Here is a 22129-nt window from a genome sequence, read left to right as displayed (position 1 = left end):
TTGCAGTACCACAGAAAAAACCTGTATCTTTTGTGTAAGTATGATTTTCTAGTAATTGGCCAGTGACGATTCAAGAGAATTTCGTGCACGGGTCCAGAATCGGCTGCTTCTATTGAGGTGAGCCAGATACCATGCTTGCAGATAAAGTGTCTGGACACAGGGATGTTGTATCTGACCATTCTCCTCAGTCAGAAGATGTGGAATCACCGAGAAACGCCATGGAGTTTTTGCTGACACATGCAGCAGGTAAGGATACCACATCCGTCTGGGCCAGCAAGGTGTGATTAACATTACTATGGCCCTACTTGGTTTTATTTTGTGGATTACTCAGTGGTGAAGTGGAATTGGGGGAAATGCAAATGAGAGTGGCATACTCCATGGAACTGAGAATGCATCCCCCAGAGAGCGTGTTTCAATGCCTACACGAGAACAATACAGTAGACACTTTGCATTGGTACTGGCTGCAAACAAGTCCACCATTGGGAATCCCCAATAATTGAACAATTGTGAGAAGAGATTGATATCGATCTCCCATTCGTGATTCAAAGTGAAATGTCTGCTGAGGTTGTCTGCCAAAGTATTGTCCTTGCCTGGCAAGTAGGCGGAATGGAGGTATATATTGTGTGGATAAACCATTTCCATAACAGAATCACTTCAATGCAAAGGTGGTAAGAGCTGGCTCTGCCCTGATGATTTATGTAGTACACAGTTGTCGGACTGTCCGTAAAAATTCATATTGTCCTGTTGAGAATTAGATGTAAGAAATGGTGACACGAATTGCTTACTGCTCTGAGTTCCAATATGTTTATATACAACTTGGACTCCTCTGGAGACCATCAACCGTGTACTAGCTGTTAGCTGGTATGTGCGCCCCATCCCATAAGAAATGCATCTGTTGTAAGGGTTATAGATGGTGGTTCTGGGTGGAAAGGAACCCACTTGCACTTATTTAGGGGATTTGTCCACCATGATAGTGACTGCTTTACTTAGGACAGTATTAGGATGCTTTTGTTGATGCTATGGAGATGCGGTTTGTAGACTGCCTTAGTCTACTGCTCTCAGAGAAGATGGTTGAGCTCCTAGGTGAGGATGAGCTTGTAAGAAGAGTCCCCGGAAAAGGAAGCAGGAGGGAGGGTAGATTGGAGGGATAACGAGAATGGGAGACAATAGCCAATCTTGACAATTTCCAACACTCATCTGTCAGTGGTGTTGGATCTCCAAACCAGTTAGAAGGGTGCTAGATGATTGCTGAATGTCACCACACTGTCCAGGTGCCTTAGAGATGTCTGGGTTAGTGTACCCTTGACCAGACCTTCAAAACATTTGCCTGGATGTTGAAGGCTGGTCTGCACTCTGCCCACGCCTGGTCTGCCATTGTCTTTGCCTGGCCTCATACTCCCTCTGCAGTTGGTTGAATGGGGTAGACTTGTATCTCTGTGTAAAATATTTACCGATTTCTTTTAGTTGCAGAGATATGGATGCCCAGAGTCTTTAAAGTTGAGCGGGATTCTTTGAGGGTGTGCAGCAAAGCGTCTATGGACTCCGTGATCAACTTCAAGTCCTCAAAGGGCAGGTCCTCCACAACTGACTGCACCTCTTGTGGAAAGCTGGACAGATGGAGCTAAGAGGCACATCTCAACCACAGCTATGGCAATCAACTGGGCCACCGTATCAGAGGAGTCCAAGGCCTCTTGTAATGCAGTGCAAGAGATGAGGGCACCCTCATTTATGTTTGCCCTAAACTGCTCCCTTTTATTATCTGGAAAACTTTCAATAAAGTGGGACATCTGCTCAAAAACATGATAGGTGTATTTGGCTAAAGGGCAGTGTAACTGGCAATGCACAACTGCAATGAGGCAGATGAGTAAGCTTTTCTGCCAAAGAGTCTAAGTACTGTCACTGGGAGTGGTCCGGGCAGTACTTTGCTTCCCTGCTCTAGTTCACTGCTTCCACCACCAGGGAATTCGAGGAAGGGTGAGAAAACAGAAAATCAGTCCCTTGTGGCATTACGTGGGATTTTGTCTGATCTTTTACAGACTGCTAGAATGGTAGCGGGATTTGCCTGGGTCCATAATGGCTGGATTCATTGGTACTGAAGGTTTAGCCAATGGAGAGGCATGGAGTATGTATGTTAGTTTGGGCTGGATCTCCAGTAGGTTCACTAGGGAGACCTCAGATACATCTGCCACCCTCTTACACAGCTCTTGAAATGACTTTAAGTTGTCCCCTGACACAGGGGGAGGGAGCACAGTAGTGTTTTCAGGCAACAAAGATGAAATGTGAGTGGGAGAGGGAGAGCTGGCAGATATGTCTTCTTCAGTAACATCTGGGTCATCCTCTTCCTCCACAATAAACCTGTCCAAAGATTCTATCAATGGAGGCTGTGGTGAATAGGAGGGCACAGACTGAGGCAGAGGCTATTGCGCCCTATACAATGCACACAGGTCCCAGTGGGGCCCAAGAGGGCACTGGCACGGGCAACTATTGTAGTGGTTGCCATTGAGGACGTGGCTGCGACTGCTTCAGGGAACAATGTCTTGGTGTGTGGGTACCCACTGAAGATTTCTCATCCCTGACAGTGGCAGTGCCAACCTTGCAGGAATAGAAAGGCTGAACCTGGTCATGATCAGGTACCATTAGTGCTGAATAATGGCATGCCTGGCATCAAGGTGACCTATAGTTCCTTGCTGGTAGTGAAGAGTTGTGGTGCCAACCGTCCAGCGACAGTGGGGCTTGTGGTGCCAACCGTGCAGAGTGTTTGTGCTTTTTCGGTGCCAGGGACAGCTTGAAAGCACTCAGTGCCGAGCTGGAATGTGGCTTTTTTGGTTCCAACGAGGATTCCAAAGGTACTGGTGGTGCCAACTTGGATTTTGCCTTGCCTGGTACCTTAGAGCTGACCCTAGTAAGATTCTTAGCCCCTTGGGATGGGTCAGTGCCTGACAGTCCTGGTGCCAATCTCTCTAGTGCCTTGAGTTCTGCTGGTGCCGAGGGTGTTTTCTCAGGTGGTGCCTGCTAATTTGAGGGAGAGTCACCTCTGGAAGCTAACTTTTTGGGCTGGTGGTCCAACGCTGAGTCCCTGGTACTCGACCACAAAGGACCCACCTTGTCCTACACCACCATTAGGCATGGCTGTCTGGATGGTTGTGGAATGCTTGGAATCTGAGGCTGGCCACACAGTATTTTCCAGTAGGAGCAACTCCAGCTGGTGCTCCCTGGCCTTTCTAGCAAGCTTCTTACAGTGCTCACGCTGCCTCATGGAGTGTGCCTGTCCCAGGCACCGGACGCACTGCAAGTGGCGATCTGAAACTATATAAATAGCCTGCAGGACAGGCAGCATTTGAAACCTGGGAAACGAGGCATCCTAGGAAGAAAAACAGCCAAAGGGAAAAAGGCCCAAAACTAACCAAGATTTTTTTTTTAAATAATTAACTCGAATGGTATCACAATCTCACTAACAACTATAACAACAACAACACTATCCAACTCAAATCTAACAAATTTGAAAAGTATCAGGAGGGCAGCTATCAGTTCAACTGAAGCTGGCAGCGGCAGAGAAGGAATTGAAGGGACAGTTAGCTGTGCATGCAGAGTAGTTGTACGGGTGCATGCTGGCTGCTCCATGTGCACAGCCTACTGAGGGCACTGCTACTTAAATTCTCCAACTAGAGACGCAACGGCACCCCAGACACCTAAGGTGGAGCACCCACAGTAACACAGCTCAAAGAACTTGGCTAAATCCTAAAAATCATGGATTGAAGAAAGGTACTGTTTTTTTGGATTATTACAAGAACCTATAACCCACTAACTCCACCCATTTCCCCTTCATTATTGGAAATATGTTAATGGAGCATCTCACCTTGAACAACACATATTTCAAGGAACTTCTTATGCTAAACAATCTGTTCCACTTTGTATTTATCTGTGACATTCTCAACACATTTTAAAGACCCGAAGAAGAGTTGTGTAAACTTGAAAGCTTGTCTCTGTCACCAACAAAAGTTGGTCCAATGAAAGATATCACTTCATAAAAATTATCATGAAAGATCAGCATACATTTTGGGATGTAACTGCACAAGAACCACCAACAATATTAAGGTTACCATATTTGAACTTTCAAAAAAGAGGACACTCCTTAGAGAGAGTGTATCTGTATCAGTATCTTCCAACCTTCAGGAGTGTCCTCTTTTTTGAAAGTTAAATATGGTAACCCTAAACAATATGGTAGATTAAAATACTATATTATTAAGATTCAATATATAAAAATAAAATATACTACATGTACTTACCATTTTCTGTAATAACTTGACAAGTATGAGTATGTCTTTCACTCAAATGTGTGGCCATCTTATCTAAGCCAGAAACATCAGTTAGGAAATCACAATTAAGACACACTACAGTAACACCCCTAAAAAGAAAGGGGAAAAAAGTAAAAAAGAGTGAGTAGTACAAAGTTTTCTTCTACTTTTGGCATGTAAAGTTTAGATCTGTACATAGTCTCAATGAAAACACAACATACATTTATATAATGTTTATGTAAACCATAATCTTTCTGTACACTGAAATATTTATTATTTGCATTGAGGTAGCACATAGGAGTCCTAGTCACATACCAGGATCCAACTATGCTAAGCACTGTACAAACATAACAAAAAAAAGAGCCAGCAGTATTAGCCATTACTAGCATTTTTATTACAGCATTCCGAACATTATAGACATCATACATGTGAAAATGGGGAATAAGGTGGAAGAGGCAGTAAGACAATTCCTTTATTTATTTGCAGTTAAATTAGCTCTCCCCTTTAGCAACTTCACTTTCCCTGCATAAACAATTTCACTTCTATGTTGCTTCCAACTTGCGACAACCTATAAGATAGAGAAGTTACTCATTTCACCCAGTCACAATTGTTCTTCAAAATGTGTGTCCCCGTGGGTGTTCCACTGTTGGTGTTGGGCTTGTCCTGGTGCCACAGACAGGAGACTTTCTAGCAGTCATCAGGCGGGCTGTGCATGCGCGAGTGGAAAGCAGCATTCCCACCTTTGAAGTAGCATACACAGCCTGCTTTTCCCTCTGTTTCTTCTTTCACACCCTCATGGGCTGCTATTATTGCCCGAAGAAGTGGGAGGAGGATGGGTCGTGGAGCACCTACAGGGACACATATCTCGAAGAATAATTGTTACTGCACAAAACGAGTAACTTCTCTTTCTTCGAGTGATGTCCCCATGGGTATTCCACTGTTGGTGACTGTGTAGCAGTGCTCATTGAGATGGATGGTGGGCTTCAATTAATTGCTACAGATTATGGAGAAAATCACAGTGGCTACTGCGGTATCTGTTGTGGATTATGGTGGAATAGCGTAATGCTGTGATTGGACAACCATATCGCTGCTCTGCTATTTCCTGGAGTGAGTCCCCCTTGAGGAAAGCAGCTGATGTCACCATCGCCCTGGTGCAATAGGCCCTTGGAGTCATTGATAATGACCTGTTCTGGAGCAAGTACGCATGATATTATCAGAATCTCTGGGATAACCGAAAGGATTGAGTCCTATCAAGATAGAAAGCAACTGCACTTCTAACGTCCAGAGCGTGTAATATGGGTTCTTCTCTGGAGCAATGTGGTTTTGGATGGCATTCCGACACCACTTTGGGCAAGGAGGATGGATGAGGCCACAGAATAATCTTATGCTTGTGAAAGGTTGTGTATGTAGGCAAAGCCAGGAGCACTGCAAGTGCACTAACCTGCCTTGTAGACGTGATTGTAAGGAGGAACAGCGTCTTCATGGTGAGGAAGGTAAGTAAGTTGCCATTGGGTGAAATGTGGTTTTGTGAGTGAGTGGAGGACCAATCCTATGGGTGTACACGGTGGGTGAAGGATTTGTAGGCCCTTCCAGAATCTCTTAGATATGGGATGGGAAAACATGGAGAACCCATCAATGGGGGGATGGAAGGCCATAATGGCTGCCATGCGCACACGGAGTGATGAGAGCAATAAATTTTGTTGTTTCAGATACATAATGTATTCTAGTATTAGGTGGAGCAGTGCCCTAGAGGGTTAGACTCCCCTTGGTGTGCACCCCTGCATAAAGCGACATCATGTGTACAGGTAAGTTTTGAATGTCATTTGCCTCCCGCTATGCAATAGTATGTTTCTCACTCGTTGAAAGCACTGTTGTTCTGCTTCCGAGAACCAGATAAGTACCATGCTGTCAAGTGTAGCATTCGCAGTTGGGGATGAAGTATTCAGGCCTTGTTCTGGGAGAGAAGGTCCGGGGGGTTCGGAAGTGGGCTGGGTGGTCATAGAGATAGTTGATAAAGACATGGGAACCATGTCTGTCGAGGCCACACTGGGGTTATTATTGGGCCCCGTCTTCCTGTTTCTTTCGGAGGACTCTGAGAATGAGGGGGATAGGAGGAAAGTCATATAGTAAATGGGTCCCCCAAGAAAGGAGCACTGCATCTCCCAGGGAGCTGTATCCTATGCCCGCTCTTGAACAGTACTGGGGGCATTTGTTGTTCTGTCTGCTTGCAAAGAGGTCTATCTGCTGTGCACCTCAGAGTTGGAACAGCTCATAGGTGATCTGATCATGTAGCTCTCACTCATGCTCTGTGAAGAAGTTGCGGCTGATGGTGTCTGCCATAATATTCTTGTCTCCAGTAAGTATGCTGCCATAATGGTTATGTTGTGGTGGATACACCATTTCCACAGCTTGACTACCTCTGCGCATAACGACTGGGATCTTGCATCCCCCTGGTGATTGATGTAGAACATAGTATTCATGTTGTTGATGAGGATATGCAACAAAGATCCCTGGATGTGTGGAAGGATGTGCTTGCACAAGTTGTGAACTGCTTGAAGCTTGAGCAGGTTTATGTGGTGTCTGGACTTGTCTTTGAACCACTTCCCTTGCGCAACTTGTTCCTGGAAGTGTGCACCCCAGCCCATCAGTGAGGCATCCGTAGTAATCTGTTTGGACGGCTGCTTCTGATGAAAAGGCACCCCTTTGTATAGGTTCTGTGCCTGGGTCCATCATCACAGAGAGGTAAGTACCCACTGAGGAGGCGAGACGTGCCGGTGGAGGTGTCGGCTGGCTGGCATGTACACTGAAGAAATCCAGTGCTGGAAACATCAAAAGTGCAGCCTGGTGCGCTGGACTACGTATGTGGTGGCTGTCAGGTGTCCCATAATCTTGAGGCAAGTTAGGTTGGGCTGGTGGTAACGATAATGATGCGGCTTTTTATGTTGTCAAAACTGTGATTGGGGAGATAGGCTCCTGAGACTATGGAATCTATGCGAGTGCCTATGAACTCCAGGGATTGCATAGGACATAGTGTGGATTTCTGCTCATTGATAATGAAGCCTAGCGACTAAAGAAAGGCCTTTGTAAACCCGATCATGCCTTTCGTGGCGTGTTGTGAGGGGCCCTTGATAAGGCAGTTGTCCAGATAGGGGAATATTGTAATGCTGTTGCGTCTGAGATATGCTGGGGCCACCGCAAGGGTCTTGGAAAAGACTCTGGGGGAAGAGGAGAGTCTGAATGGGAGGACTTCATACTGAAAGTGATGTGAAGCTACCATGAATCATAGGAAATGTCTGTGTGGGGGACTGTAAATGGTCTCACTCAATCCTGGGCCCCTGACTGCTGCTCAGGCCTATATTTACTAGTCTGGCAGCCCCTTTAAGATGGTGAGGCCTGATGGTGGGGCAGACCTCAATGCCCGCACCAGCCTAAATATCAACACAACTCCGACCCTGGTTCAGGGCGGGGAAGGCAAGCAACCAGTTCCCATAGTCAGGTTTAGCCCAAGCCCTGGTTCAGGGCAGGGCAGGCAAACACACAGTTCTCAAGTCAGTGGTGGCCCAGGCCCAGTTTCAGACCAGGGCAGGCAAACAAATGGTTTTCCCAGCACAAGTGGGGAAAGGGAGACTGCCACCCAGTATGTGGAAGTGGCAGGGAGGATGCGGATCCTCCCTTCTTCACTGTGTCCCAGCCCAGGGCCCTGGAAGCCACTGGGGACAGCAAGGAATTTGCACTGGCCTTGGCAGCCACTGGGGACAGCAAGGAATTCGCTCCAAAACATGCTGACACACATAAAAAGGCTATCAGGTCAACCTGACCATCCTCTGCTTCCCCTGAGCCACTTACGGACTCCCCATAGTCTGTACCTGGCTCCCAGGCAGCTGCAGGTTCATACAGTCTGCATAGTCCACTTTTGGGGGTAGGGAGAAAAGGGTCTCCTCTTCAATGCTTGGGCCTGGTGCCCGGGCCTGTTGTCGGCCTCAGAAGGATCCTCAGGGTCCTCCCGGAGTGAGAGTTTAGGGTAGGCCTCTGCTCCCTCTGGCGGCTGGGCCCTTACTGAGCTCCTGGGCTCAGCTTTTATATTTGCTGCCCCACCCCTAGGCCTCTGTGGACTTAAAGGAGCAGGCTCCGTCTCAGCCCACCCGGGCTCAGAAAGGGATTCTTCCTTTTCGGGGTCAGTGAACGGCCAATCCTGCTCACTACAGGGATGTATTGTGACGTGAAAATATGAATCCTGAAGGTTGAGAACTGTGAAACAGTCCCCTCTGTCCAGGGCCAGAATTAGAGTGGCGAAAGTGATTACACTGGTCTACAATTTTTTAGAAGTCATCTGCTTCAGAGATAAAATGTGCTATTTATTATATATTTTGATGTGCTAAATTCAAATATGCTAATTAAAACAACTGATTGGCTACTGTTTCCAAGATATTTAAGTTTTTAAATTTTACGTCTATGTATATTGTGTAGATAGTAGAGTTTTAATCATGAATTGTAAACCTAGGTCTTTTCATGTGTTTATGGTTGCTTTACATGATAATATTTTACCTGTCCTGTTTACGTAACACTTTAAAAATCAGCAAAAGGGTTACATAAATAAAATTTATTATGAAACAAAAGGCAAGAAACTATTATGTACATATTTTAGTCCTATTCAGTGTCTAGTCGGCGCTTCCTGGCTTGTCTCTTGTATTCATTAAATGGAGCATCTCTTGTCACTGTCCAGCAATAGTCTGCAAGCATTGATGGGCTCCATTTGCCCTGATAGCATTTCTCCATTGTTGCAATGTCCTGGTGAAATCGCTTGCCGCGCTCGTCACTCACGGCTCCGCAGTTCAGTGGAAAAAAATCTAGATGAGAGTCCAAAAAATGTATCTTTAGTGACATGTCGCAACCAAGGCTTTTGTATGCCTTGAGGAGGTTTTCCACCAACAACCTGTAGTTGTCTGCCTTGTTGTTTCCGAGAAAATTTATTGTCACTAACTGGAAGGCTTTCCATGCCGTCTTTTCCTTGCCACGCAGTGCATGGTCAAATTCTTCATCTCAAAGAAGTTCACGAATCTGAGGACCAACAAAGACACCTTCCTTTATCATAGCTTCACTTAACCTTGGAAATTTTCCACGGAGGTACTTGAAAGCTGCTTGTGTTTTGTCCATGGCCTTGACAAAGTTCTTCATCAGACCCAGCTTGATGTGTAAGGGTGGTAACAAAATCTTCCTTGATTCAACAAGTGGTGGATGCTGAACACTTTTCCTCCCAGGCTCCAATGACTGTCGGAGTGGCCAATCTATCTTCATATAGTGGGACTCTCTTGCACAACTATCCCATTCGCAGAGAAAACAGCAGTACTTTGTGTATCCAGTCTGCAGACCAAGCAAGAGAGCAACAACCTTCAAATCGCCACAAAGCTGCCACTGATGTTGGTCACCGTTTATGCACCTCAAAAGTTGTTTCATGTTGTCATAGGTTTCCTTCATATGGACTGCATTTTTTATATGACTCCTTTTTTATTTTTAGATCATGCAAGATCTCGTGGTTAAGCCAAGGCGGGCTTTTGCCATATTTTCTATCTTTCCGACACATCGGAACAGCTTGCTTTTGGGCCCTTAATATCCCTTTGAAAAACTACCAACTCTTCTCATAGTAGGCTATGGTGTCTGTCATAACAGTGCCATTCAGGGTGCCAGGGAGGATATTAATAATTAGGTAAGCCGTATGCCCCGTAAGATGCATATTCTCTATCTGGGGAGGAGTGTTGAGAGAAGAACCTACTCCTTGTATCCCCTTCGTAGGCAGTGATTTGAGACAAGGTGGGTGAACATGGTGAGCCCCTTATCGGTAATGGGGAATAAGAGCGGTGCCGTATCAAAAGCCGAGTGGGGAGCCCAATTCTGGCCCTCCTGTCCAGTATCAGTGGTGCGTGTGTTTTGCGCATTGGGGAACAGCTGTGGGGTGATGCCCTGTGAGCCACTGCTGAACCCCTCAGTGCATGAGGGGGTGGCATGGGAGCAGTCGCAACCCCGGGGGATGTAGGGTCAGAGTGAGGTACTAAAGGCAGCTGGGACTAGCCCTGTCACCTCTTGGCGCCTGTGGTAAAGACTGCCCAGAGGGTTCACGCTGTGCTGGGGATACTGAATGTACTCGAGGCACCCCAGGTGTCCTTGATGCCATTGGTGATTCTGTTACATCAGGGCCCTTGGTAGGTATCCTTTTTGATGTCTGGGTAGCTGGTTTGACCATTGTTTAGAGCGCGCCCTTGAGCCTGTCATTTAGGAGGCTCGAGATTTTCCCATGCCCAAGGTGCCCGGTTCATTCCCACTATTGATTCTTGAGGGGAGAAAGCGGGCTTGTGAGGGTCTGATTTCTAATCCCTAAAGGGATTGTGTGCTTGAGCCCTTATTGCCCCTTTATAGCTATGGGGGTCAAGGGCTTTGTCAAGACAGCGTGCGGGTAGTGAGCTCTCTTTCCTTGTGAGCTCTCGCTGTCGGGCTGTGGCAGTGGACACATTTTTGCGGTACATGTGTGTCCCCCACATGTATGCATTCGCTGTGGGCATCAGAGGCTGGCATAGGCTCCCAGCACCTCAATTGCTTCTCTTTGATATGCAGAGGAGGAGAGGGTTGAGTTCCATCCATGGCTGAGGGCGGCGAAGAAGGAACTGAGGGAAAAGCGGGCCGCACGTGCTACTTCAAAGGCAGGAACGCAGCTCTCTGCTCGCGCATGCGCAGCCCGCCTGATCACTGCTTGAAAGTCTCCGATCTGTGGCACCAGGATGAGCCCAACACCAGCGGTGGAGCACTCATGGGGACATCACTCGAAGAAGAAGAAGAAGAAGAAGAGTTCTGAAATCTGAACCTCAAATACAGGTTTATATCCGATATCAAATCAATTCAGTTGCTTCATTGACAGTGCATATTAAATAAAAGAATGAAACAAAGAATAATTTACAACTGAAAATATGAATTACCTCAGTTCTTCTGAATGTGTCTTATAGATCCAAAATCTTTTACTTGGACGAGCACTATGGAAACTATAAAGAAGAAAATACAATTTAAACTATTTTTCTACATAGAAGGCAAGTATTTTTGAGTGTAGCGTTCCGCATAATTACATTATAAATGGTAAAGGATTTTTATTTTCTGTCCATGTACTGATATAAAGTAGTAAATATGGTACACTAAGAATTTACAGGTTCATGAATCTCATTTCCTGCTCAAAATAAAGATACTGGTATAGTATTTCAGTAAGCCATCACTACTTGTTATACATTTTCAGCATTAGACCACTAGTTAAAGCAGGGGTGGGCAATAATTTTTGCTCAGGGGCCATTTACAAATTTTTCTGAAGTGGCCCTGGGCCACCCCGGAAGGGGCGGGACCCAAACCAGAAGGGGCAGGGCCAGGATGCTTCTGGGCTACCCCACCCACAGACCATGATTAGTCTGGAGGTGAGGGAGCCTTTGCTCCCCCTTTCCCACTAGGCACCCATGCCCCTGGCAGGGTGGGAAGAAGCTTTGCATGCTCTCTAACCCCCAGGCCAATCAGGGCCTGGGGATAGGGGGGCGCACAAAGCATCCTCCCACCCTGCCAGGAGCACATGGAACTTGGAAGTGCCGCGAACTCCTCGCAGGGCTGGGGCAGGGCTAAGGAAGCTTCACGCAGCTCCCCTGCCCCCAGGCCCTAATTGGCCTGGGGGTGGGGGGAGTGCGCGAAGCTTTCTCCTGCCCTGCGAGGAGGCTTTGCGCCCTCCTCCGGCCCCAGTCCAATTAGGGTCTGGGGGAGAGGGAGCTGTGCGAAGTTTCCTTTGCCCTGCCCCTGCCCTGCTCAAGTGTACAGCACTTCGAAGTGCCTCGAGCTCCTCGCAAGGTGGTGGTGGAGGTGGAGTGGAGGAAACTTCACACACTCCTCCCGCCTCCAGGCCAAACAGGCCTTGGGGGTGGGAGAGTGCATGACATCTCCTCCCACCCTGCGAGGAGCGCCTGGCACTTCAAAGTGCTGCATGGTTCTGCCAGGGCGGGAGGAAGTTTCATGAGGCCTTAATTGGCCTGGGGGTGGGGAGCAGCTGGGCCTTCACAGGCCAGATCCGGCTTTTGACCACCTCTGAGTTAAAGGATATGTCTTTATTCTTTTCCTACTTAGTAAACACTTCCTTCTGAAGAATTTGATTTTTGGACAAAAACATTTCATTCATGATTAGCTAGAAAGTACTACGAAGTAGGGATGTTAGAGGAGAATCCGTTGATAGAGATTCTCTAAGCTGTAGTCGGAAAGAGAGGAGGGGAGAGGGCAAAACATTGGCCAGAGCTGACAAACAACCGCATAGAAAGGAATCCAATGCATCAGGGAAGGGCAGACAAATAACCAGTGGCAAATTTTTAAAGTGCTTGTACACAAATGCTAGGAGTCTGACTAATAAGATGGGTGAACTAGAGTACCTCGTATTAAATGAGGAGATAGACATACTAGGCATCACTGAAATCTGGTGGAATGAGGAAAATCTGTGGGACACAATCATACCGGGATATAAAATATATAGAAAGGACAGAGCAGGCCGGGTGGGTGGCGGAGTGGCAATGTATGTGAAAGATAATGTAGAATCAAATGAAATAAAAATATTAAGTGAATCAACATGTTCCATAGAATCGCTATGGATAGAAATTCCATGCTCCAATAACAAGAAATTAGCAGTAGGGATATATTACCGACCACCTGACCAGGACAGCAATACTGACATAGAAATGCTGAGGGAGATTAGAGAGGCTACCAAAATAGAGAACTCTATAATAATGGGGGATTTTAATTACCCCCATATTGACTGGATACATGTCACCTCAGGAAGAGAAGCGGAGATAAAATTTCTCAAAGGCTTAAATGACTGCTTCTTGGAGCAGCTAGTGCAGGAACCCACAAGGGGAGAGGCAATTCTCGATTTAGTCCTGAGTGGAGTGCAGGATCAGATCCAGGATATAACCGTTACAGGACCGCTTGGGAATAGTGACCATAATATAATAACATTTAACATTCCTGTGGTGGGAAGAACACCTCAGCAGTCCAGCACCCTGGCATTTAATTTCAAAAAGGGAAATTACACAAAAATGAGGAGGTTAGTTAAACAGAAATTAAAAGGCACAGTGACTAGAGCCAAATCCCTGAAAGCTGCATGGAAACTTTTTAAAGACACCATAATAGAGGCCCAACTTAAATGTATACCCCAAATTAAAAAACATAGCAAGAGATCTAAAAAAGAGTCACCGTGGCTTAACCACCATGTAAAAGAAGCAAAGAGGGACAAAAAGGTATCTTTTAAGAAGTGGAAGTCCAATCCTAGTGAGATAAATAGAAAGGAACATAAACACTGTCAAATCAAGTGTAAACATGTAATAAGAAAAGCAAAAAAAGATTTTGAGGAACAGCTAGCCAAAAACTCAAAAAGAAATAACAAAATGTTTTTTAAGTACATTAGAAGCAGGAAACCTGCTAAAAAGCCTGTGGGTCCCCTAGATGATCGAGCTATAAAAGGAGCAATCAAGGACGATAAAGCCATTGCGGAGAAACTAAATGATTTCTTTGCTTCAGTCTTCACGGCTGAGGACGTTGGGGAGATTCCTGAATCTGCACCGTCCTTTGTGGGTGATGAATCTGAGGAACTGTCCCGGATTGAAGTGTCATTAGAGGAGGTTTTGGAACAAATAGAAAAACTTAATGTTAACAAATCTCCGGGACCGGATGGCATTCATCCAAGGGCTCTAAAAGAACTTAAATGGGAAATTGCTGAGCTATTATCTGTGGTTTGTAACCTACCCTTTAAATCGGCTTCCGTACCTAATGACTGGAAGGTAGCCAACGTGACACCTATATCTAAAAAGGGCTCTAGAGGCGATCCTGGCAATTACAGACCGGTAAGTCTAACTTCAGTACCGGGCAAATTAGTCGAAACAATAGTAAAGAATAAAATTGTGAAGCATGTAGAAAAACATAATTTGTTGGACAAAAGTCAACATGGTTTCTGTAAAGGGAAATCCTGTCTTACTAATCTATTAGAGTTCTTTGAAGGGGTTAACAAACATGCGGACAAGGGGGATCCAGTAGATATAGTATACTTGGATTTTCAGAAAGCCTTTGACAAGGTCCCTCACCAAAGGCTCTTGTATAAATTACATGGCCATGGGATAAGAGGGATGGTCCTTTCTTGGATTGAGAACTGGCTAAAAGACAGGAAACAAAGGGTAGGAATAAATGGTAAATTTTCAGATTGGAGAGGGGTAACTAGTGGTGTACCCCAAGGGTCAGTCCTGGGACCAATCCTTTTCAACTTATTCATAAATGATCTGGAGAAAGGGGTAAGCAGTGAGGTAGTAAAGATTGCAGATGATACCAAACTGTTTAGGATAGTCAAGACAGAAGCAGACTGTGAGGGACTCCAAGAAGATCTCACCAAACTGAGTGATTGGGCAACAAAATGGCAAATGAAATTTAATGTGGATAAGTGTAAAGTAATGCACATCGGGAAAAATAACCCCAACTATACGTACAGTATGATGGGGGCTAATTTGGCTACGACAAATCAGGAAAGAGATCTTGGAGTTATCGTGGACAGTTCTCTGAAAACTTCCACACAGTGTGCAGCGGCGGTCAAAAAGGCCAATAGGATGCTAGGAATTATTAGGAAAGGGATAGAAAATAAGACCCAGAACATCTTACTGCCCCTGTATAAAACTATGGTACGCCCACATCTTGAATACTGTGTACAGATGTGGTCTCCTCACCTAAAAAAAGATATTTTGGCCTTGGAAAGGGTTCAGAAAAGGGCAACTAAAATGATTTGGGGTTTGGAACGGGTCCCATATGAGGAGAGGCTAAAGAGACTGGGACTTTTCAGTTTAGAAAAGAGGAGACTGAGGGGGGATATGATAGAGGTCTATAAAATCATGAGTGGTGTGGAGAGGGCTGATAAAGAAAAGTTATTTATTAGTTCCCATAATAGAAGAACTAGAGGACACCAAATGAAATTAATGGGTAGCAGGTTTAAAACTAATAAAAGGAAGTTTTTCTTCACACAGCGTGTTGTCAACCTGTGGAACTCCTTGCCAGTGGAGGCGGTGAAGGCTAGGACTATAATAGAGTTTAAAGAGAAGCTGGATAAATTCATGGAGGTTAGGTCCATAAAAGGCTATTAGCCAGGGGATAAAATGGTGTCCTTGGCCTCTGTTTGTCAGAGGCTGGAGAGGGATGGCAGGAGACAAATCGCTTGATCATTGTCTTCGGTCAACCCTCTCTGGGGTACCTGGTGCTGGCCACTGTCGGTAGACAGGATACTGGGCTAGATGGACCTTTGGTCTGACCCAGTACGGCCGTTCTTATGTTAACTATCATTTATTTGTGTAAATGTGTAACCGCTGGAAATTCTAGCAGTTACATGTTTACATGCAGGAGGAGCAGGCAGGAGCCAGTGCTCGGGGAGAGCTAGCTTTTAAGACGGCTCCCTGTGAGCACCATATCCCACCTGCCCCCAACCTCCAGTGCCTCTGATAAAAAGGCAGCAACACAGGGGGCAGGCAGCTCTGCAGGAGCCAACATGCATGGGGAGCCAGCTTTTAAGCCAGCTCTCCGTGCATGCCAACTTCCGTGGAGCTGCCTGCACCCCTCCACCCCAACTCCCACAGAGGCAGCAGTGCAAGGGATACAGGTGAGAGCACTTCCCCGGGAGCTTCTGCCCCTGTGGGAGTCAGCAATTGGGGGGACAGGTGGCTCTGTGGAGCCGGCTCCCCATGCATGTTGGCTCCTGCCTCCCCCCTTTCCCCACTGCTGCCTCTGTGGGAGGCAGCGAGTGGCTCTGCAGGAGCTGGCATGTGTGGGGAACCGGTTTAAGTGCCAGCTCCTTGCAGGCACCGGCTCCCTTCCCCCTCGTTGCCTCTGATACAGAGGCAGCAAGGGGAGGTATTGCGTGTAGTCAATATGATTAACCAATAAGTGCAGGCTTATCAGTTAATCGTTTGATCAACTACACACTCGCATCCTACTACAAAGTTTAATTTTTCAGGATACAATCACTTACTCTGATAATATGGTAATACCATAACATTGTCTTTTAACAAGGAATCCGAAGTTTTGAGTTTGCACATGAACAAGTAATAAATCATTTAAGAAAACTGACAATACAGCCTAAGAATGCATTCTCAACTTCCAAAGTTTTGCAGATTATTTTAATGTTTTACAATAATTACAATAAGCTAAATACGTGTTCTCAATATCACTATTCCAGTATGCTCTCGCTCCACATAGTTAGGAAAAAGGCCTCATTGATGGACTATACTCAATAGGCTTAAACAACATCTTAATAAATGTGCATATATTAAATGAAATCGCTCTTAATATACAAGACAAAATAAAACTACAATATAGCTATATAGCTGCTGATTGTTATCATAGAAGGTTCTCCTATTAACTAACTAGAAATCAATGGCTACGTCTAGACTGGCATGATTTTCCGCAAATGCTTTTAACGGAAAACTTTTCCGTTAAAAGCATTTGCGGAAAAGAACATCTAGATTGGCACAGACGCTTTTCCGCAAAAGCACTTTTTGCGGAAAAGAGTCCGTGCCAATCTAGATGCGCTTTTGTGCAAAAAAGCCCCGATCGCCATTTTAGCCATCGGGGCTTTTTGTGCAAAACAGTATTGTGCTGTCTACACTGGCCCTGTTGCGCAAATGATTTGCGCAAGAGGGCTTTTGCCTGAATGGGAGCAGCATAGTATTTCCGCAAGAAGCACTGATTTCTTACAGTAGGAAGTCAAGTGTTCTTGCGGAAATTCAAGCGGCCAGTGTAGACAGCTGGCAAGTTTTTCCGCAAAAGCAGCTGATTTTGCAGAAAAACTTGCCAGTCTAGACACAGCCAATGAGTTTATAACATGACATATCACTTCATCCAAAAACTCAAATGGACACTGACAGCACTACTTGTTTATGTGTGTATGCAAACACATGCATGTCCACATACACACTATACTAAACCATTATGATTGCCAAGTCACGCACTCAGTTACAAAATGCTAGAATTAAGGCTGCTTAGGCATGCTTAACTCATTCCCATTGTGCATATGCAGTGCAGTCTTTAACTATATGATCACGTATTTTTTTCTACAGGACCCATGCCTCATTGAGTGCACAGAATCAACAGTGCTCATTTAAACAGCAGCTATTAAATATTTTTATTAACCCTCGTGTGTGAGGTCCCCATACCATATTACTGCACCACTATTCAAACACTGCACTAAATACAGAATTATTAGTTTTATCATGGGCTTTTCTATTATGATTATCACTGTGTTATCTGAATACTTCACAAACATCAAAGAATTATCTTCATATCATCCCTATGAGATAAGACAGTAATATTTTACTAATGCAAAACTGAGGCACATTTTTTATTTTTAAACTTATATTTTATAATAATTACTTTAATGATAAAAATTTTAGAAGTTCTCACCTCATCATATGATTCACATAGGCTTTGCTACAGCTAGTATTGTATCTGCATAAGCTGCAACTGACATATGCTGGAAAGTGACTTGCAAAATCTTTTATTTCTGAGTAACATTCAATGCATTTATGAATTCCCAAACAATACCTAATGGTAATACAAATGAATGAAATACTGTTAGTGTTAATACATTAATAGGACATCCTTAATATACTTTAAAATGTCTTATTTTAAAGCCACAACAGCACTGGTATGAGGAGGGGGAAAAAAGAGCCTTTTTAACAAATGTGTTGATTAACATGATTTTAAACATCACTTAGTACTAAGTGTAGACAGTTTAACACATTTTAAAAATGTTAGCTGGCCATGGTAGAGCCAATATACTAAGCACAGTTTAAATTCATATTAGCTCATACTTTAAAAAAAGCTCCCAAGAACACATTTTTCCCTTTCAGTACACAGTGTCATTTTGATCTTAAAACTTATTCAAAGATTATCTGCTAAAGAATTTAAAAAGTTACTTGCACAATTTTTGCTGCTCAAAGAAAAGGACTGGGATTTCTTCCCAGATGCGTTCACAAACCATCCACCACCTCCAAAATTCCCCACAAACTTTTCAGAAAAATTAAATGAAAAAAGCCAAGTCTGGTCCTCTCTAAATTTGTTGGAGGCCCAGTTGGATGTCCTGATATTTATTCTGAGGTTTAGTATCTCAATTGAAGAAGTGGGATTTATAATCTTTAACAAAGGCATTCTGTATCCAAATTGCTATTCACAGAAGTTAAATAGCTATTTAAAAAAACTAAAGATGTTCTTTCTTTTCAATAGCTTAGCTTTCAATCTCGTGACTCTTCTGGAACAATTTCATTATATCTCCAGTCACATAGTGCCTTCTAGGACAGACAAGACCTGAATTTCTAATTTTAAAAATAAACAAGAAAAACAAAGAAAAAACAAAACCTTAAAAACCCTACAAACAAAATTACTTCTTTGTAACGTCATAAAAAAAGCTAAAAGGAACTCAAACACAGAACTGTATTTTCCTTTGCAGGTTATCATTAATAGACTCTGGCTCTAGACCTAATAGTAGCAAAATGTGATTTTGTACAGTGACCCAGTGAAAAATCTAAATTTTGTAGAAAATTAGTAGTTTCCACATCATCTGTTCTACCCATTGCCAGGAAGACTGTTGCTAACAAAACAACAAATCATATGGGGAAGAATAAAGATAATAATATCAAAATAGGGGTATTTAAATTTCAGGATAATACTGATAGAAATGTAGCCGTGTTAGTCTGGGGTAGTTGAAGCAAAATGCAGGACAATGTAGCACTTTAAAGACTAACAAGATGGTTTATTAGATGATGAGCTTTCGTGGGCCAGACCCACTTCCTCAGATCAAATAGTGGAAGAAAGTAGTCACAACCATATATACCAAAGGATACAATTAAAAAAAATGAACAAATATGAAAAGGACAAATCACATTGCAGAACAGAAGGGGGATGCGGGGGGGTGGGAAGGGGGAGGAAGGAAGGTAAGTGTCTGTGAATTGCTGATATTAAAGGTAGGGAGAGTGGGATGTTTGTGAGTTAATGGTATTACAGGTGATAATTGGGGAAACTGTCTTGGTAATGGGTGAGAAAGTTCAAAGACTTGTTAAGTCCTTGTTGGCAAGTGTCGAATTTTAACATGAATGACAGTTCAGAGGATTCCCTTTCAAGTGCAGATGTAAAAGGTCTTTGTAGCAGAATGCAGGTGGCTAAGTCATTTAGAGAGTGTCCTTTCTGGTTAAAGTGGCAAGAAACTGTTTTCTCTTTGTGATCTTGTCTGATATCTGTTTTGTGGATAATACTGGGTTTCTTATGAACCTGCCCTTCCTGCAAAACTCAATCATGTCACAAATTGCTTGTGTCTTCCAATAAGTTTTATCTTCGTGAAATGATCTTCAACTACATTTTATGATTTTCAAAATATACTTTAGAAATGAAAGATTTTACCTTAGATTATGCAATGCTGTATTGGCAACTTTTCTCTTTTTTTTGCTGCTGCTACTGTTCATAAATGTGTTTTGCTTCTTCTGTATAGTTGATGATTTTAGTTTTGATTTATTTGCATTAGATTTGTTCTGATTTCTAGTGTTTGTATTTGTAGTTTGGGGAGATAACTGAAATGTGGAGCTGCTTGTGCTAAAAGATGTGTCAGATGTTCCAGATTGGAGAGGTCCAACAGAAGCTCGAATAGTAACCTAGAAACATGAAATAATATAGGCACTTTATTTATAAGACGCTAAAATTAATTACACCTTTTCAAGAGGATATGTTGAAAAATATAAGTTACAAATGACACAGAACAGATGCTGTACCTCATATCACCTGATTATCATAAAAATGGGGGGCATCTAATAGGTGCCCCTACCAAATTCACAGCTAAGCAAAATGTGTTACAGACCATGGAATCTGGTGTCCTCTTGTGAAATTTGGCCTTTTAGGTGCTTTTACCTATTGCATATGGATTTCATGGGCAAGAACAGTGTTTCTCAAATTTGGAGTGCTGACCCAAAAGGGAGTAGCAGGGGGATCACCCTATTAACACCCACACTACTGAGCTGTCTTCAGAGATGGACAACTGGAGAGCAGTGATTGTAATGATGTCTGTATGCCCAGCTCTGAAGGCAGCACTCCAACAGCAGTAGCAGTGCATGAGTAAGGGTGGCCCTTACTTCCATACTGCCATGTTGCCCTTACTTCCATACTGCTCCTAGAAGTACCAGACACCTAGAGAGTGGCAAATACTGACTGAGGGTCCAGCCCTGCAGGCAGCGATGAATAAGTAAAGAAGGCCATACCATACCATGCCATCCTTACTTCTGTGCTGTTGCTGGTGGTAGCTCTGCCTTCAGCTGTCCAGAGTCAGAGCCGCCATTAACAGCAGTGCAGAAGTAAAGGCAGAAGTGCCGGAACCTCCTCTACAATAACCTTGCGATCCTCACACAGCTCCTTTTTGGGTCAGGACCCCTACAATTACAAAACTATGAACCGTGACTTTGGTAAAGCTCTACCAATAGGTAAGCAAGCAGAATATCCATTGCTGAGTCTTAAACCAATGAAATCTTTGAAAGTTTATTTTAAAAAAGTACTTTATAATTTGTGAAGCAGCTACCACAATTATGAGCTCTCTTACAGGGAATGAAATGATAGTGTGGTCATACCGGTCAATTTCCAAGCGCATCTATTTCACAGACCTGTCAAGTCCATAGGTTTTCCTCATAAGACTATGCATCTCAAACCTTCTTAGATGTTGTTACGGGGAAGTTGTTACAGGTCCAAAAGCAGCCCTGGGAAAAGGCTGGGGCTGAGACCCAATCAGAAAAGGGCTAGACAGAGCCAGAGTTTGGCTAGGCCCTGTAGAGGAGGAGCTCAGTATTGCTTCCAGCTATGGTACAGAAAGGACCTGGCTGCCTGGGAAACTGGAGTGGGTAACTGAGACAGAGCAGTGCTGGAAAGGCTGAGGCCTTGTTTTCAAGGCCTGAGAGGTACTAGGGCTAAAGGGAGGCAGCCAGAGCAAGAGAAGGCAGCAGGTTCACACTCTCCTTGTCAATGATGAATGGCATTTCGAACTGCAGTTTATCCCAGAGGCAGGGGCTAGATGATGACTGGTACTGGGTCACTGAGGCAAAGCTGGTGTAGGGGTTGGGATTTCCTGGAAGGGGAGGACTCCAGAGTGTGGGGGCACTGCCTTGTGGCAGTACTGCAAGGAAACAGGCACCATGGACCAGGAGGGACAGTGCCTGATGGGCGGTGGAGACATTTACAGGAGGTAGGTAGCAGACAGGAAAAGGCCAGCAGAGTACGGTGAGGCCAAAGAGGAGATAATTCCCAAACTGGACAGCAGGAGGTGCTGTAGTGGTGAATCACAACATGCTTCAGACATCTTTAGGAAAAGAAACCCTGAGGCTATGTCTAGACTGCAGAGTTATATCGGAAAAGATACGCAAATTGCAAACTGCAATTTGCATATCTTTTCCGCTTTTTTTCAGAAGAGGCTTTTCCAAAATTTAGCCCATCTACACGGGGCCAAATTTCGGGTAAAACCTCCTCTTTTGGAACATCCCTTATTCCTCATACAATGAGGAATACAGGGATGCTGAGAGAAGGCATCCGGTTTTTCGGAAACTGTCCCGAAAAAGCAGACACGTTCCTTGGAGGAGGCAGTGTAGACATAGCCCTAGTTTACAGAGCAATCCTGTGCTGGATTGGCTTCTTGTCACTCATTCTACTTTTTCTTCAGGAAGGGCAATCAGGTGAAATATTCCACATGCTGCTGAACAATAAGATTCTCTCCGCAAATATAGCAAGAG

At 44.3% G+C, this 22129-nt stretch overlaps 1 protein-coding gene across 6 annotated transcripts in view; it reads right to left on the bottom strand.

Annotated features, from left to right (window-relative positions):
- The window catches only part of ZNF280D (zinc finger protein 280D), a 133210-nt gene that overhangs the window by 34357 nt on the left and 76724 nt on the right, over positions 1 to 22129 (bottom strand). For all 6 annotated transcript variants that reach the window (XR_012895788.2, XM_025190091.3, XM_006112482.4 and 3 more), the window contains 4 exons: positions 19770 to 20017; positions 17778 to 17918; positions 11261 to 11323; positions 4287 to 4405 (listed from right to left, as the gene is read on the bottom strand). Coding sequence is in view for 5 of the 6 variants with exons in the window: in XM_025190091.3 (XP_025045876.2) it covers positions 4287 to 4405; positions 11261 to 11323; positions 17778 to 17918; positions 19770 to 20017 (571 nt within the window). In the remaining variant the exon portion in view is untranslated. The remainder of the gene's footprint in view (positions 1 to 4286; positions 4406 to 11260; positions 11324 to 17777; positions 17919 to 19769; positions 20018 to 22129) is intronic.

The sequence above is a fragment of the Pelodiscus sinensis genome, chromosome 14 (genome assembly GCF_052426305.1).
Source record: "Pelodiscus sinensis isolate ZL-2025 chromosome 14, ASM5242630v1, whole genome shotgun sequence".
NCBI classification, from domain to species: Eukaryota; Metazoa; Chordata; order Testudines; family Trionychidae; genus Pelodiscus; species Pelodiscus sinensis.
The sequence above is the reverse complement of the archived record's forward strand: the minus strand, read 5'-3'. Positions and strand labels throughout refer to the sequence as shown.